This window comes from Oncorhynchus mykiss, chromosome 15, assembly GCF_013265735.2.
Source record: "Oncorhynchus mykiss isolate Arlee chromosome 15, USDA_OmykA_1.1, whole genome shotgun sequence".
NCBI lineage: Eukaryota > Metazoa > Chordata > Actinopteri > Salmoniformes > Salmonidae > Oncorhynchus > Oncorhynchus mykiss.
Window position 1 is genome coordinate 14,348,027 of NC_048579.1, and position 18,219 is coordinate 14,366,245.

The 18,219-nt window shown below is 43.4% G+C and overlaps 2 protein-coding genes across 2 annotated transcripts; both read left to right on the top strand.

Annotated features, from left to right (window-relative positions):
* Positions 1–3,791: 3,791 nt before the first annotated feature.
* Positions 3,792–8,224, top strand: apodb (apolipoprotein Db). The gene is made up of 5 exons (XM_036943803.1): positions 3,792–3,982; positions 4,976–5,090; positions 5,182–5,303; positions 5,481–5,566; positions 7,163–8,224. Exons 2-5 carry the CDS (start codon positions 4,980–4,982, stop codon positions 7,387–7,389), a joined length of 546 nt encoding a protein of 181 aa, XP_036799698.1. The 5' UTR covers positions 3,792–3,982; positions 4,976–4,979; the 3' UTR covers positions 7,390–8,224.
* A 3,797-nt stretch (positions 8,225–12,021) lies between these two features.
* LOC110489644 (COP9 signalosome complex subunit 9) lies at positions 12,022–14,918 on the top strand. Its single transcript, XM_021562382.2, has 3 exons — positions 12,022–12,236; positions 13,006–13,078; positions 14,697–14,918. Exons 1-3 carry the CDS (start codon positions 12,174–12,176, stop codon positions 14,732–14,734), a joined length of 174 nt encoding a protein of 57 aa, XP_021418057.1. The 5' UTR covers positions 12,022–12,173; the 3' UTR covers positions 14,735–14,918.
* Positions 14,919–18,219: the final 3,301 nt, after the last annotated feature.

The following is an 18,219-nucleotide window of genomic DNA, read 5'->3' on the forward strand; positions in this document are numbered from 1 at the left end:
TGTGGACCTATTTGGGCGGTAAGCAAATTGGAGTGGGTCTAGGGTGTCAGGTAGGGTGGAGGTGATATGGTCCTTGACTAGTCTCTCAAAGCACTTCATGATGACGGATGTGAGTGCTACGGGGCGGTAGTCGTTTAGCTCAGTTACCTTAGCTTTCTTGGGAACAGGAACAATGGTGGCCCTCTTGAAGCATGTGGGAACAGCAGACTGGTATAGGGATTGATTGAATATGTCCGTAAACACACCGGCCAGCTGGTCTGCGCATGCTCTGAGGGCGCGGCTGGGGATGCCGTCTGGGCCTGCAGCCTTGCGAGGGTTAACACGTTTAAATGTCTTACTCACCTCGGCTGCAGTGAAGGAGAGACCGCATGTTTTCGTAGCAGGCCGTGTCAGTGGCACTGTATTGTCCTCAAAGCGGGCAAAAAAGTAATTTAGTCTGCCTGGGAGCAAGACATCCTGGTCCGTGACTGGGCTGGATTTCTTCCTGTAGTCCGTGATTGACTGTAGACCCTGCCACATGCCTCTTGTGTCTGAGCCGTTGAATTGAGATTCTACTTTGTCTCTGTACTGGCGCTTAGCTTGTTTGATAGCCTTGCGGAGGGAATAGCTGCACTGTTTGTATTCGGTCATGTTACCAGACACCTTGCCCTGATTAAAAGCAGTGGTTCGCGCTTTCAGTTTCACACGAATGCTGCCATCAATCCACGGTTTCTGGTTAAGGAATGTTTTAATCGTTGCTATGGGAACGACATCTTCAACGCACGTTCTAATGAACTCGCACACCGAATCAGTGTATTCGTCAATGTTATCTGACGCAGTACGAAACATCTCCCAGTCCACGTGATGGAAGCAGTCTTGGAATGTGGAGTCAGCTTGGTCGGACCAGCGTTGGACAGACCTCAGCGTGGGAGCCTCTTGTTTTAGTTTCTGTCTGTAGGCAGGGATCAACAAAATGGAGTCGTGGTCAGCTTTTCCGAAAGGGGGGCGGGGCAGGGCCTTATATGCGTCGCGGAAGTTAGAGTAACAATGATCCAAGGTCTTTCCACCCCTGGTTGCGCAATCGATATGCTGATAAAATTTAGGGAGTCTTGTTTTCAGATTAGCCTTGTTAAAATCCCCAGCTACAATGAATGCAGCCTCCGGATAAATTGTTTCCAGTTTGCAGAGAGTTAAATAAAGTTCGTTCAGAGCCATCGATGTGTCTGCTTGGGGGGGGATATATACGGCTGTGATTATAATCGAAGAGAATTCTCTTGGTAGATAATGCGGTCTACATTTGCTTGTGAGGAATTCTAAATCAGGTGAACAGAAGGATTTGAGTTCCTGTATGTTTCTTTCATCACACCATGTCACGTTGGCCATGAGGCATACGCCCCCGCCCCTCTTCTTACCAGAAAGATGTTTGTTTCTGTCAGCGCGATGCGTGGAGAAACCCGTTGGATACACCGCTTCGGATAGAGTCTCTCCAGTGAGCCATGTTTCAGTGAAGCAAAGGACGTTACAGTCTCTGATGTCCCTCTGGAATGCTACCCTTGCTCGGATTTCATCAACCTTGTTGTCAAGAGACTGGACATTGGCAAGAAGAATGCTAGGGAGTGGTGCACGATGTGCCCGTCTCCGGAGTCTGACCAGAAGACCGCCTCGTTTCCCTCTCTTTCGGAGTCGTTTTTTTTGGGTCGCTGCATAGGGTCCACTCCGTTGTCCTGTTTGTAAGGCAGAACACAGGATCCGCGTCGCGAAAAACATATTCTTGGTCGTACTGATGGTGAGTTGACGCTGATCTTATATTCAGTAGTTCTTCTCGACTGTATGTAATGAAACCTAAGATGACCTGGGGTACTAATGTAAGAAATAACACGTAAAAAAACAAAAAACTGTATAGTTTCCTAGGAACGCGAAGCGAGGCGGACATCTCTGTCGGCGCCGGAAGTGTTTATTTGTGCATAATACTGTAGTATTTACTATAGTTATCTACAGTATACTACAACATTCTAAAGTAAGCACTACATAATCAAAGGATATTACCCTGTCGTACCCAATTGATGCCCCTGCTCGCCTTGTGATGATAACAACAATATATATATATATATATATATATATATATATATATATATATTTTATTGGTCTCAACCAGTGGTCTCAACCACAGATAGAAGGGGTTAGCTACCAGTAGTCTCTTTCTCTCAACTTAATGTTGAGCTTTATAATAGTAGATAACACAAGGTGCCATTCAAAAATGTGGTTGTGCATCAGCAATTTTCCTGTTCTGTTTTGTTTTTATTTTTAAAACAACTTTGAGATTCTTCTTGTATTGAAAGGCGCTATATAATATAAATCCATTATTATAATTGTATTATTGTTATATTTAGGCTCCTCCCCCTCTCCCCACTGGGCCAATGGGTGGCAAACTCTATTGAGGGCGTGGCCAAAGCAAAAAACACCTCACAACCAGCCATGTTGGTTGTCAGCTTCTTCAAAGGTGAGACGTGGACCCAGTCCCAACCACCCCTAGACCCAAATAAACCATGAACCCCCTGCCCCTTCGCCCCCAACCCTAGCATTTAGCCCTAGCCCCTACCTTACGTATGTATCTCTGTGTGTCTCTAGGTTTCCCAGGTGATCTATACTGGGTTCTGTGTACAGACTACAGTAGTTTCTCTCTTGTCTACTCCTGCGCAGATTATTAAGACTGTTCTGGGAATTCCCAATGGAATATGAGTCACAGGAGATTGGTGGCACCTTAATTGGGGAGGGCGGGCACATTGTAAGGAACGATGCTGCAGAAGAGAAGCAGGAACAGGGAGATGACATTTCATTTGGAACGGACATGCAACGAGACAGGAACAGCGTGATGCAGGGCAGCCTGGCGCCCTCGAGCACCAGGGGGGAAGAGTGGGAGCAGGCATTACACACATGGTAATGGCTGGAGTGGAATTGGTAGAATCGTATCAAATACATCCATTTGCCCCATTCCTGCCATTATTATAAGCCGTCCTCCCCTCAGCAGCCTCCACTGCTTGGAATGGACTGCTGTAATTGGAATGTGAATTGACTTATTTGGAATCCAACACCCCTAGGTCTGTTCCATGTCGATTCTTGCCTGCACGCGCTTGTTGCCAGTGATGTCATCAGTCGTCTCCATGGTGTCCAGGCGGCCATTGGTGTCGACCTCAGATCAGACGGGCTGTGGCCTTAGAACAAACACACAGGCCCACAGAGAGACAAACGTCTGTTTTACTATCCTAGTAAGACCAAACATTTGATTCCCATTCAAAATCCTATTTTCCCTAACATAACACTTAACCTAAACCTAACCTTTACCCCAAACCCCTAAACCTAACTCCTAACCCTAATTCGAACCTTAACTGTTACCCTAACCGTAGACTAACCCCTAAGCCTTTAATAGCATTTTTCCTTGTGGGGACCTTGAATGTTCTTTGTTTTACAATCCTTGTGGACTTCTGGTTCCCACAAGGATAGTAAAACCAAACACGCACGCACACACACACACACACAAACACACACACACACACACACACACACACGCTTAGTAACTACAAGTACATTATCTTATGAAATAATTAAGTTATATTCCATTTGTTTTATTTTATTTGTTAATTTGAAGACTATTGGGGCCTAACTCACTGTGATTTTCCAGTAACAGAACGATAAGAGGAGACGAAAGCCTGAATCAGCGGTTAAATGACAAGACAGGCATCTACTCTCTCTCTTTCTCTCTCTCTCTGCCCTTTCTCTCCAGAATGCGCCCAAAGAGGAAACCGTCTCATGACAACAATTTCGCTAATCACCTGCCTTGTGCTGGGTGCACTCTCAGTGATGACTCAGACAGACACACAGACACACACTCACTCTCTGTCATCCCAAGACCTAAGCATCGCTTCAACTTTAGGAAATATACTCTGTTGAATATACATACTTCTGCAGCTAATATTTTTCCCTCAGGTGTGTAAAAAGAGCACAGGTAAGAAACGTTTCTCTTATAGGTCTCTAGGTGGTGAAAAAGTATTGTTTAGAAATATATTATGTAACATATTTGGGTGTCTAGAAATTCATGAGATAAAGTTAATAGCATACTGGTAAGAACTTATTATGAACTGTTGAATATTCAAATAACTGTTAGTTTTTTAAAATGTAATCTAAAACATGATGCATGCTTGGAACATAGGAATGTAAAGTGACTGTGTGACATCATGGGATGACATTTGGCTGAATTCCTTTGTCAATGTCGCAAAAGTCCATGTAAACAAACCATATTGAAATAAAGACTAGTCTAGCTTACAGTGGAGTAAGTAGGTGTTTATGTAGTCCTGAAAGGCGTCTGTTTAATAAAATGTATTATTATTATTAAGTGTACAGTATAACACTATGTTTTGACCTGTATTTTTTTACAAACCATCTAATAGATTTAGGAGAAAAGCTTTCTATTTAATTCACACAGGCATCTTTGAGATGTTGTTTTTCAATGTAGGATGAAGGTCGTTGAGGCTGGTATGTTTTGTATTCTGAGGGTTGGTCACAGTTCCCATAGGGGAACACAAACACACACACAAACAGACAGACAGACAGACAGACAGACAGACACACAGACACACACACACACACACACACACACACACACACACACACACACACACACACACACACACACACACACACACACACACACACACACACACACACACACACACACACACACACACACACACACACACAGTATTCCCATCATAGAAACATGTTCACAAGGAAGGGAACTGGAGGAACAGGTGTAGCTGTACAGGTGTTATGTAGTCTGCCTGCAGACTTTAATCACTCAGATGGCATGTCAAGGTACAACAGATGGAATGTAAAGCAAAGCATTTCAGATAGTCACGCTAACCTTTTGTTAAGGTTACCTGTACTTCATAGGCATACAGCTGTACTATACCTTACGTCTTTACCGTTCTTCCCCCATAAGAAAAATGTTTCCTATATTTTGGATCCTCCTCCTTCTTCCTCTGGTCTCCGCCCAGACATACCATTGGGGTCCATGCCCCACCCCCAGTGTCCAGCCCAACTTCAGCCTGCAGCAGGTAAACACACACACACAAACACATACACACACAGAGCTTTTTTGTGATTTAAAGCATACATTTTTAACAACCCCTCTCCTACCCTTATCAGTACCTGGGCACGTGGTATGAGATAGCGAAACTTCCAGCATCCTTTGAGAGAGGGAAATGCATCCAGGCCGATTACACTCTGAGGGGAGACGGCACCATCCGAGTCCTCAACTCCCAGTTCTAGTCAGTATTTATATGCATGTGCATGTGTGAGTGTTTAAGTGTGTCTCAACTATGTCAATCTTTACCTCATACATAGCCATTTAGAAGTCAACTGTCCTCTCTGAAATGAAAGCTAGTACTGTTTTCTCATAGACATGTTTTTCTAAAAGTGGTGACAGTGTATATCTCTGCCTCCAGTAAAGGTAAGGTGCGGACTGTGGAGGGGACAGCAGTGGTCCAGGACCCAAAAAAACCAGCCAAACTGGGAGTCAGCTTCTCCTACTGTGAGTCTCTACGGTCTATAACTCTATTACCATGACTATATCGAGTCTCTACTGTCTATAACTATATTACCATAACTCTACTGAGTCTCTACTGTCTATGAGTCTATTACAATGACTTTATCGAGTCTCTACTGTCTGTAACTCTATTACCATGACTCTATTGAGTCTCTACTGTCTATAAGTCTATTACCATGACTATACTGATCATCTACTGAGTCTCTACTGTCTATAAGTCTATTACAATGACTTTATCGAGTCTCTACTGTCTGTAACTCTATTACCATGACTCTATAGAGTCTCTACTGTCTATAAGTCTATTACCATGACTATATTGAGTGTCTACTGAGTCTCTACTGTCTATAAGTTTATTACCATGACTCTATCGAGTCTCTACGGAGTCTCTACTGTCTGTAACTCTATTACCATGACTCTATAGAGTCTCTACTGTCTATAAGTCTATTACCATGACTATATTGAGTGTCTACTGAGTCTCTACTGTCTATAAGTTTATTACCATGACTTTATCGAGTCTCTACTGTCTATAACTCTATTACCATGACTATGTCGAGTCTCTACTGTCTATAACTATATTACCATGACTCTACTGAGTCTCTACTGTCTATGAGTCTATTACAATGACTTTATCGAGTCTCTACTGTCTGTAACTCTATTACCATGACTATATTGAGTGTCTACTGAGTCTCTACTGTCTATAAGTTTATTACCATGACTCTATCGAGTCTCTACGGAGTCTCTACTGTCTATAAGTCTATTACCATGACTATACTGAGTATTTACTGAGTCTCTACTGTCTATAAGTCTATTATCATGACTATATCGAGTCTCTACTGTCTACAACTCTATTACCATGACTATCGAGTCTCTACTGTCTATAAGTCTATTACCATGACTATATTGAGTGTCTACTGAGTCTCTACTGTCTATAAGTTTATTACCATGACTCTATCGAGTCTCTAGGGAGTCTCTACTGTCTATAAGTCTATTACCATGACTATACTGAGTATTTACTGAGTCTCTACTGTCTATAAGTCTATTATCATGACTATATCGAGTCTCTAATGTCTACAACTCTATTACCATGACTCTATCGAGTCTCTACTGTCTATAAGTCTATTACCATGACTATGTTGAGTCTCTACGGAGTCTCTACTGTCTATAACTCTATTACCGTGACTCTATTGAGTCTCTACTGCCTATAACTATATTACCATGACTTTCGAGTATCTACTGAGTCCACACGGTCTATAACTATATTACCACGATTCTATCGAGTCTATACTGTCTTTAACTCTATTACCATGAGTCCTTACTGTCTATAACTCTGTTAGCAGGACTCTATTGAGTGTCTACTCTCTATAACTATATTACCATGACTATTGAGTCTCTACCGAATGTCTACTGTTGCACAGGTCTTGTTACTCTAGTGTCCTGGATGAATTCAGCTCTGACTCATGGCCTGTGAGAGAGGGCAGTTAATCTGATAATGACATCATCCCTGTGACTCTGAGTCTGTCTTAATATTTATCCCCCTCGACCTCTTCTCCCTCCCCCACCCCCCTCTCCACCCCCTCTCAGTCACTCCCTACAGTCCGTACTGGGTGCTGAGTACAGACTATGTGAGTGGAGCGGTGGTGTACAGCTGTACTGACGTGTTGAGGATTTTCCATGTCGACTACGCCTGGATCCTGGGACGTTCCCGCTTCTTGCCCGCAGAGGAAGTAGAGTACGCCAGGCAGCTGCTGGCTAAAGAAAACATTGACACCTTCAAGATGAGGGTTACTGACCAAACAGGCTGCGACTAGATGGAGGTTTAGAGGTCAGCGGTTAGGGTTGTAGGGTTAAAGGGTTATCTATGTGTCCACTTCCCTAGTCCTAACCCCTAGACACTTCTCCCTCTACTCCCAATGCTCTATCCACATGTCATTTGAGCCCTACCTCTATAGATACAGACAGAAATACGACCATCACATACTAGACCTAGTGTCCACCTCTCGTGTCTAATTAAGCAATAAGGCACGAGGGGGTGTGGTATATTGCATGACGCATCTGGAGTGCCTGGACACAGCCCTTAGCCGTGGTATATTGGCCATGTACCACAAACCCCCGAGGTGCCTTATTGATATTATAAACTGGTTACCAACATAATTAGAGCAGTAAAAATAAATGTTTTGTCATACCCGTGGTATACGGTCTGATATACCTTGGCAGTCAGCCAATCAGCATTCAGGGCTCAAACCACCCATTTTATAATAGTTTATATACACTGACAGTTGGTCTTATAATCTTATCATCCAACATACCTACCATCTCATTTAGACTATCTATCACATGTATTTTATATTTAGAGACTTTATAGTCTGTAGTTGGAGATCTGTTAGTTTATAAGGTAGTTTGAATTATTAAATGTCTAGCTATGTAACAATGGTGACGGTTTCTTCATGGGATGAATAGAATGCTGACAGCATGAGTCAGTTCTCTGAGGGTTGGGCACGGTTCCTATAGGGGCAAACACACACACACGCAGTATCCTCATCATAGAAAGATGTTCACAGGTAAGGGAACTGGAGGAACAGGTTTAGCTGTAAAGGTTTCATGTAGTCTGTATATTAGTAATTAAAGTTTTGTTTTGATGTGAAACTGATGACTGTCTTTTCTTCTGCAAAAGTGTTTAGATTGCAATTGGGACAAACAATCTCTGCTACCCCCTCCTGAGCATTTAGTCAAACAGCAAGTACTGATGTGGCCACTATAAAGTGTGGTTGTGACAAGGGGGGTTATATGTCTGTGTGTGTGTGTGTGTGTGCGCGCACGCTTCTTGGGGGGGGGGGGGACACACGTGATCTTACAACAGGATCGTGCTCCGTAATTTCTTCCGTGAGCTTTAGACTCCTCTGAACCCGAGACCGACAGCACCTCTGGCAAATCAAATCAAAGTTTATTTGTCACGTGCGCCGAACACAACGGGTGTAGTAGACTTTACAGTGAAATGCTTACTTACAGACTCTAACCAACAGTGCAAGAAAGGTAATAGGTGACAATAGGTGAGTAAAGAAATAAAAACAACAGTAAAAAGACTATAAAAGTATCGAGGCTACATAGAGGCACCAGTTAATCAGGCTGATTGAGGTAGTATGTACATGTAGATATGGTTATAGTGACTATGCATATATGATAAACAGAGTAGCAGTAGCGTAAAAGAGGGATTGGTGGGTTGTGGGTTGCGGGACACAATGCAGATAGCCAAGTTAGCCAATGTGCGGGGGCAATGGTTGGTCGGGCCAATTGAGGTAGTATGTACATGAATGTATAGTTAAAGTGACTATGCATATATGATAAACAGAGAGTAGCAGCAGCGTAAAAGAGGGGCTGGGGGGGCACACAATGCAAATAGTCCAGGTAGCCATTTGATTACCTGTTCAGGAGTCTTATGGCTTGGGGGTAAAAACTGTTGAGAAGCCTTTAGTAGAGCGGTAGTAGAGAGAACAGACTATGACTGGGGTGGCTGGGGTCTTTGACAATTTTTAGTTCCTTCCTCTGACACCTCCTGGTGTAGAGGTCCTGGCAGGCAGCTTAGCCCCAGTGATGTACTGGGCCGTACACACTACCCTATGTAGTGCCTTGCGGTCGGAGGTCGAGCAATTGCCATACCAGGCAGTGATGCAACCATGCTCTTGATGTTGCAGCTGTAGAACCTTTTGAGGATCTAAGGACCCATGCCAAATCTTTTTAGTTTCCTGAGGGGGAATAGGCTTTGTTGTGCCCTCTTCACGACTGGCTTGGTGTGTTTGGACCATTCTAGTTTGTTGGTGATGTGAACACCAAGGAACTTGAAGCTCTCAACCTGTTCCACTACAGCCCCGTCGATGAGAATGTGGGCGTGCTCGGTCCTCCTTTTCCTGTAGTCCACAATCATCTCCTTAGTCTTGGTTACGTTGAGGGATTGGTTGTTATTCTGGCACCAACCGGCCAGGTCTCTGACCTCTTCCCTATAGGCTGTCTCGTCGTTGTCGGTGATCAGGCCTACCACTGTTGTGTCGTCTGCAAACTTAATGATGGTGTTGGAGTCGTGCCTGGCCATGCAGTCGTGGGTGAACAGGGAGTACAGGAGGGGACCTAGCACGCACCCCTGGGGGGCTCCAGTGTTGAGGATCAGCGTGGCAGATGTGTTGCTACCTACCCTCACCACCTGGGGGCGGCCTGTCAGGAAGTCCAGAATCCAGTTGCAGAGGAAGGTGTTTAGTCCCAGGATTCTTTTTTTTTTTTTTTTTTTTTGAATTTGACCCCCTTTTTCTCCCCAATTTCGTAGTATCCAATTGTGTAGTAGCTACTATCTTGTCTCATCGCTACAACTCCCGTACGGGCTCGGGAGAGACGAAGGTTGAAAGTCATGCGTCCTCCGATACACAACCAACCAAGCCGCTGCTTCTTTAACACAGCGCACATCCAACCCGGAAGCCAGCCGCACCAATGCGCCGGAGGAAACACTGTGCACCTGGCCACCTTGGCTAGCGTACACTGCGCCCAGCCCGCCACAGGAGTCGCTGGTGCGCGATGAGACAAGGACACCCCTACCGACCAAGCCCTCCCTAACCCGGGCGACGCTAGGCCAATTGTGCGTCGCCCCACGGACCTCCCGGTCGCGGCCGGTTACGACAGAGCCTGGGCGCGAACCCAGGACTCTGATGGCACAGCTGGCGCTGAGTCCCAGGATTCTTAGCTCGTGATGAGCTATGGTTTTGAACGCTGAGCTGTAGTCAATAAATAGCATTCTCACATAGGTGTTTCTTTGTCCAGGTGGGAAAGGGCAGTGTGGAGTGCAATAGAGATTGCATCATCTGTGGATCTGTTTGGGCAGTATGCAAATTGGAATGGGTCTAGGGTTTCTGGGATAATGGTGATGATGTGAACCATGACCAGCCTTTCAAATCACATGGCTAAGGACGTGAATCCTGCGCGTCTGTAGTCCTTTAGGCAGGTTGCCTTCGTGTTCTTGGGCACAGGGACTATGGTGGTCTGCTTGAAACATGTTGGTATGACAGACTCAATCTGGGACATGTTGAAAATGTCAGTGAAGACACCTGCCAGTTTGTCAGCACATGCTCGGAGTACACGTCCTGGTAATCTGCTTGGTCCCGCAGCCTTGTGAATGTTGACCTGTTTAAAGGCCTTACTCACGTCGGCTACGGAGAGCGTGATCACACAGTCGTCCAGTGTTGCTTGCCTCGAATCAAGCATAGAAGTGATTTAGCTCGTCTGGTAGGCTCGTGTCACCGGGCAGCTCATGGCTGTGCTTCCCGTTTGTAGTCTGTAATAGTTTGCGAGCCCTGCCACATATGACGAGCATCGGAGCTGGTGTAGTACGATTCAATCTTAGCCTTGTATTGACGCTTTGCCTGTTTGATGGTTCGTCGGAGGGCAAAGCAGGATTTCTTATAAGCTTCCGGGTTAGAGTCCCGCACCTTGAAAGCGGCAGATCTACCCTTTAGCTCAGTGCGAATATTGCCTGTAATCCATACCCTCAGTTATGTTACCTTCTGCTTGCTCTTCGTGGCTTTAGGCCGGGGTTGATGTAAAGCATTTTACATCAAATTGTTTAGTAAATAGTGCTGTATGTGCAATTCATGTTAAAGTGTCATAATAAGTATGCAGTATTGAAGATAACTGACTCAGATGGCAGATAACTATGACTAACTGTTGTATTCAGTAAGGACAGATTGCTGCATCCATAAGGCGAGGTCTGTTTTGAATGCTGCATGTGTACAAAGAGCACTGTGTGTTCGTATGTGTGTGTGTGTGTGTGTGTGTGTGTGTGTGTGTGTGTGTGTGTGTGTGTGTGTGTTCGTGTAAACCCAGTGAGGAATAATATTTGAGGAGGATGGAAGTTTCTTCAGGTATTCCAGAGTCCTCGTAGGAGGACTGTCATTTTTCCGGACTCTCAATCGAGTCTTTGTGTATGGAATACTTGGTACGCTTCAGAATGCTAAACTCCATCTCCCATCTCTCTCACTCCTACAGATGCTAGAGGCTTCACCCCTGAAGGAGGTAAAATAGACACACACACACACACACACACACACACAGACCTCTACAGCACATACACACAGACCTTCTGTAACATGTACTGATAGGATCTACATGGTTCGTATATTATGTAGACTTCCTTGGGGTTGTCAGTCAGTGAGTGTTGTGATTTGTTTCTGTCTGTGTGTTTGTAGTTCCATACGATTAGTTTTTTGTATGTATGTTTTACAATGATAACGTTATTTTACAATCAGTTATAGGTTTCCCATCCTTGGGTATGTAACTTCTTTCATCACCTGGAGGTTTGTACCATATTTGACCTGGTTTTACCTAAGTCTGTAGGAGCTGTACCTGGCTATCTTCTGTAGCCTACCTTTGCTTCAATCTGTACACCCAAACGACCGTTGGTTCCTTGTGAAAGTCCAGGGCATTATACTGTTACCAAATCAGGAAGTGGTGTTACACGGAAAAGGGTCCGGTTTCTATTGTTTACGTTGCCAGAGAACATCTAGCTAGATAGATAGCTAATATTCATTACGGTACCTAGTCAAAAACAGACATTATCATGAAACCAGCGGTGGACGAGATGTTCCCTGAAGGCGCCGGGCCTTATGTGGATCTAGACGAGGTTAGTAATCATCTGGGGACACGAGAGAATCGCCGAACTAGCCTAGCTACAGTAACTCCACCGCTAACCTAGCCACCTAACCAACTAACGTTGGTGACTGATAGAAAAAACGGCTGCTGTTAATTAAGAGCGGCGACGCTCGGTCTGGATATTAACATACATCGCTTGCGGTACGGTTTAGGAAGCATAAGGACTTTATGTTTCATATCAACAATAACAAAAACGAGGGGCGTGTTTCGAAAGCCGAATCGCAAGTGATGATTATTGACGTTTCTAAACGTTAGAACACAGCGTTGGAATTGTAGTTCACATGAGCCAGTTGTGGGCGAAGCTGGGGATGAAAACTGTATGGAGAAGGCAGAGTGCTGCCAATAATTTTCGAGAACTAGATGTGCATGCCCAGTAACACAGTCGTGTCCTCCGTGGACCGGCTCGTACATAAAACATCCTACATTCCGGCTGCAAAGGCATCGATTCTATCGTTAACTAGTTTTTTTTTAGCCCTCAGCTTCGCCCACGAATGAAGGATGCTTTATGTACGAGCCGGTCCACGGAGGACACGAGTGCATTACCGGGAATGCACATCAACCCTAGGCGATAGTTCATGGGTGTTAGGCTATAACACAGACTGTTTTTAAAAAACCTAAACTGTCACCTTTTTGTCTGTAGACTTAACTGTCTTTGATTTCAAGCTGATGTGTATTCCTTACTTGGCTGGAATACATTGTTTTAAAATTGTTCCTGTGTGTGGGTGTGTCTGATTCTTCAGGCAGGGGGCAGCAGCGGTCTGCTCATGGAACTGGCAGCAAATGAGAAAGCAGTGCACTCAGACTTCTTCAACGGTCAGTCAGACAGACAGACACACACGTGAGGCTAGGTGGGGCTAGAGGCTAAACTAGAGCAGTGTTTCTCAAACCTAATCTTGAGTATCCCATTTCACTTATTTGTTCTATTCCAATACTAGCATACGTGATTTAAACTAATCGAGTGCTGATGAGTAGTTGACCAGTTGAATCAGCTTTGCTGGTGGAATGGGTGGAGAGGTTGGGGGGAACACTGGGCTAGACTGGGTAGAGAAGCATCTTGTGGGCTAGGGAGGGGTCTTATGAAAGTGCTCTGTGTGTGTTTGCTTTGCCAACAGGGCCGTCTCACAGAAACTAACATGTCTTTTCCCTGTAAACTTAAATTAACAACACACACCACACAGTGTAGCTAATGTGTTTTCCATCTGGCAGTGTTAGCCACGGGACAAACAGTTTATGGCTCAGCAACACATGACCTAGAAAGTGATCATTAAAAAGAGGAGAAGAGAAGAGAGAAGGAATGGTTAAAGGGATACTTCAGGAGGAATGGTTAAAGGGATACTTCAGGATTTTTGGCAATGAGCATCCTAACGCTAGTTAGCGTTGGCTCGTGAAACTACCACTAACTTCTTTCATACTAGATACAGAGATATGACAATGGTATCCACCAGTTCATCTGACTCTGGGGACGTAGATAAAGGGCCTCATTGCAACAAAAACCCGAAGTATCCCTTTAAAGAAGATGTAGAGGAGGAGAGGGGGAGTAGAGAGAAGAAGAGAGTAGGGAACGGATAGGAGTAATGTCAGGAGGAGATGAGAAGAGAAGGGGAGCAGGGAAAGGAGGAGAAGAGAAGGGGAGCAGGGTAAGGAGGAGAAGAGAGGGGGAGAAGGAAAAGGAGGAGAGGAGGATGATAAAGGGTTTTATGGTTCCTGTTAGACTGAAACCCAGCAGGACACCTAGCCAGCCTGCGGCTTTGAACACACTCAAACACACCACGCATCACACACACACCACGTATCACACACACACACCACGTATCACATAGGCACTCACACACACCACGTATCACATAGGCACTCACACACACCACGTATCACATAGGCACTCACACACACCACGTATCACACACACACCACGTATCACACACACACCACATATCACACACACACCACGTATCACACACACCACGTATCACACACACAACATGTATCACATAGGCACTCACACAGACCACGTATCACACAGGCACTCACACACACCACTTATCACACAGGCACTTACACACACCACCACGTATCACACAGGCACTTAGGCTTACCCAGCAGAAAAACACATTCCCCTGTGTTTCTGTGGTGTCAGTGATTTTTGGCTTTTGAGTGGTTGTAGCTCCTGTAAAGCAGCACATTTGTTAACACCAAACCTCTCCTATCCTTAGGGAACCTAAAGTCCTAAGGCATTACCTACTAAATACTGACCTACAGTACTACTGCATGACCTGTCATGAGTCAGACTACAAACTGGACTACTATTTTAGAATGTTTTCAAACTTCAGCATGCATATACTGTATCATGTCACTCAGCAGATAGAGCTGTCAATCAATCACATCAGAAACTCACTGTGTTCTTTTTCTCTGTCTACTTGTCTCTCTGTCTCAGACTTTGAGGATCCGTTTGATGATGAGGACCTGCAGTGAATGAGGAAGACCCTATATACCCATGATTACCTGTGTGTGTGTGTGTGTGTGTGTGAGAGAGAGAGGGAGAGACATTAAGATCGTAAGAACTGTAAAACCAGAACCATTTCCATGTTGGAAGTGCTTTTGAAGATCCGCCCTCATTTCCACTGTGTTTGTTAAATAAATCCTTTTCTAAAAAGCAGGTGTGGGTGAATTCTGTGGATTCTATGCATTCCATAGACTGGCGAAATGATCAGTGTTGCCGTCGTGTTTCAATGTGCTGCGGCAGGTCTGTAGGCGCTGAGAAACACCTGTTAGTGGAGAAATAATTACATACGCCATAACATCACATACTCACGCATACCTATAATATTTATATCAACATCCCCAGCTAACATGACCACTACACAGATAGCTATTGTACAGCAACACTACAAATCATGTGGAGCAGTGGTATTTGAAGTCGGGGTAGCGGGGGAACTGCAGTAGGGTTGCCTAATTTCTTTTCCCCAATTTCGTGGTATCCAATTGTTAGTAATTACTATCTTGTCTCATCGCTACAACTCCAGTACGGGCTCGGGAGAAACGAAGATAGAAAGCCATGCGTCCTCTGAAACACAACCCAACCAAGCCGTACTGCTTCTTAACACAGCGCGCATCCAACCCGGAAGCCAGCCGCACCAATGTGTCGGAGGAAACACCGGGCACCTGGCGACCTTGGTTAGCGTGCACTGTGGGAGTCGCCCAGCTACAATAAATGCGGCCTCGTCATATGTGGTTTGCACAAAGTCCAGTGTAGTTCCTTGACGGCCATCGTGGTATCGGCTTGAGAGGGAATATACATGGATCTGACTAAAACTAAAAATAATTATCTTGGGAGGTATTCTAGGTCGGATGAACTAAAGGACTTGAGTTTCAGTACGTTACCACAATCATACCATGAGTAGTTAATCATAAAACATACACCACCGAGTTCAATGTGTGTGTGTGTGTTCAAGACTTACACGATGGCATCAACACAGGGTGGCATGGTGTTTTGGATGTGGTATCCTTGCAGTCTAAATTTGATGTGAGAGTCAGACACTCTTGTGCAGCAACTTGTGGTTACCTTAGTTGGCCGACGAAGTGAGAGAGAAAGGGAGACAGAGAGACAGAAATAAAAGATTTAGACAGGCAGCACAATTCTGTTCTTTGTTTTTACTAATTGGTATTTTGATCAATCAGATCAGCTCTGAAAAAGATCTGATGTGAAAGAGATCTGATGTGATTGGTCAAAAGACCATTTAGTGGTTAAAATACATGAGAATGGGCTGCCTGTGTAAACGCAGCCTCTGATCTCTAAACCATAAATATGTTGTGTTTTTAGTTTGTATTTATTATGGATCCCCATTAGCTCTTCCTGGGGTCCAGCAAAATTAAGGCAGTCTATACAATTTCAAAAACATTACAATACATTCACAGAAGGCAAAGGGTGGCTATTTGAAGAATCTAAAATCTAAATAGATTTTTTGGTTACGTCATGATTCCATATGTGTTATTTCATAGTTTTGTTGTCTTCACTATTATTCTACAATGTAAGAAAAAATAAAGAGAAACCCTTGAATGAGTAGGTGTTCTGAAACTTTTGACTGCTACTGTATATACTTTCTTTTTTTGGGGGGGAGGGGACAAAACATTTAGAGTACAGATTATTGTATGGGACAATAAACAAACATTTTTGAGAAAGATAATTAGAAAAATAAAATATTGAGTAAATGTATTTATTTGTTTATTTTCATTTTGATAATAGATGAAAATTCAATGAATTTATTTGTTGATGTAAAAATACATATTTACTGATTTTAAGGTTGTGCCATTAGATTTGTAGTGGGATGGGGTCACAAGAAATTCTTGGGGAAGAAATTGGGTCCCCACTGAAAAAGTTTGAATAGCACTGATGTAGAGAGGGTGGTATGATCCAGTAATCCAGTTTGTAATCCAATTCCAAATTTGCCTTGAGGCCACAGGTATGTGATGCTGAAGTGAGACTCGCTTCCAAAGCAACTACAGAACAGGGAATCCAAAGCTTCCATAGTAGGAAAACAAACATTTATTTTTCAAACAAAAGGTCATTTCATAGGTCATATTCCATCGATGATCAAAGTCAAAGCCATCAGATTTAAACTGTAGACAAAAGGTCATTTCATAGGTCATATTCCATCGATGATCAAAGTCAAAGCCATCAGATTTAAACTGTAGACAAAAGGTCATTTCATAGGTCATATTCCATCGATGATCAAAGTCAAAGCCATCAGATTTAAACTGTAGACAAAAGGTCATTTCATAGGTCATATTCCATCGATGATCAAAGTCAAAGCCATCAGATTTAAACTGTAGACAAAAGGTCATTTCATAGGTCATATTCCATCGATGATCAAAGTCAAAGCCATCAGATTTAAACTGTAGACAAAAGGTCATTTCATAGGTCATATTCCATCGATGATCAAAGTCAAAGCCATCAGATTTAAACTGTAGACAAAAGGTCATTTCATAGGTCATATTCCATCGATGATCAAAGTCAAAGCCATCAGATTTAAACTGTAGACAAAAGGTCATTTCATAGGTCATATTCCATCGATGATCAAAGTCAAAGCCATCAGATTTAAACTGTAGACAAAAGGTCATTTCATAGGTCATATTCCATCGATGATCAAAGTCAAAGCCATCAGATTTAAACTGTAGACAAAAGGTCATTTCATAGGTCATATTCCATCGATGATCAAAGTCAAAGCCATCAGATTTAAACTGTAGACAAAAGGTCATTTCATAGGTCATATTCCATCGATGATCAAAGTCAAAGCCATCAGATTTAAACTGTAGACAAAAGGTCATTTCATAGGTCATATTCCATCGATGATCAAAGTCAAAGCCATCAGATTTAAACTGTAGACAAAAGGTCATTTCATAGGTCATATTCCATCGATGATCAAAGTCAAAGCCATCAGATTTAAACTGTAGACAAAAGGTCATTTCATAGGTCATATTCCATCGATGATCAAAGTCAAAGCCATCAGATTTAAACTGTAGACAAAAGGTCATTTCATAGGTCATATTCCATCGATGATCAAAGTCAAAGCCATCAGATTTAAACTGTAGACAAAAGGTCATTTCATAGGTCATATTCCATCGATGATCAAAGTCAAAGCCATCAGATTTAAACTGTAGACAAAAGGTCATTTCATAGGTCATATTCCATCGATGATCAAAGTCAAAGCCATCAGATTTAAACTGTAGACAAAAGGTCATTTCATAGGTCATATTCCATCGATGATCAAAGTCAAAGCCATCAGATTTAAACTGTAGACAAAAGGTCATTTCATAGGTCATATTCCATCGATGATCAAAGTCAAAGCCATCAGATTTAAACTGTAGACAAAAGGTCATTTCATAGGTCATATTCCATCGATGATCAAAGTCAAAGCCATCAGATTTAAACTGTAGACAAAAGGTCATTTCATAGGTCA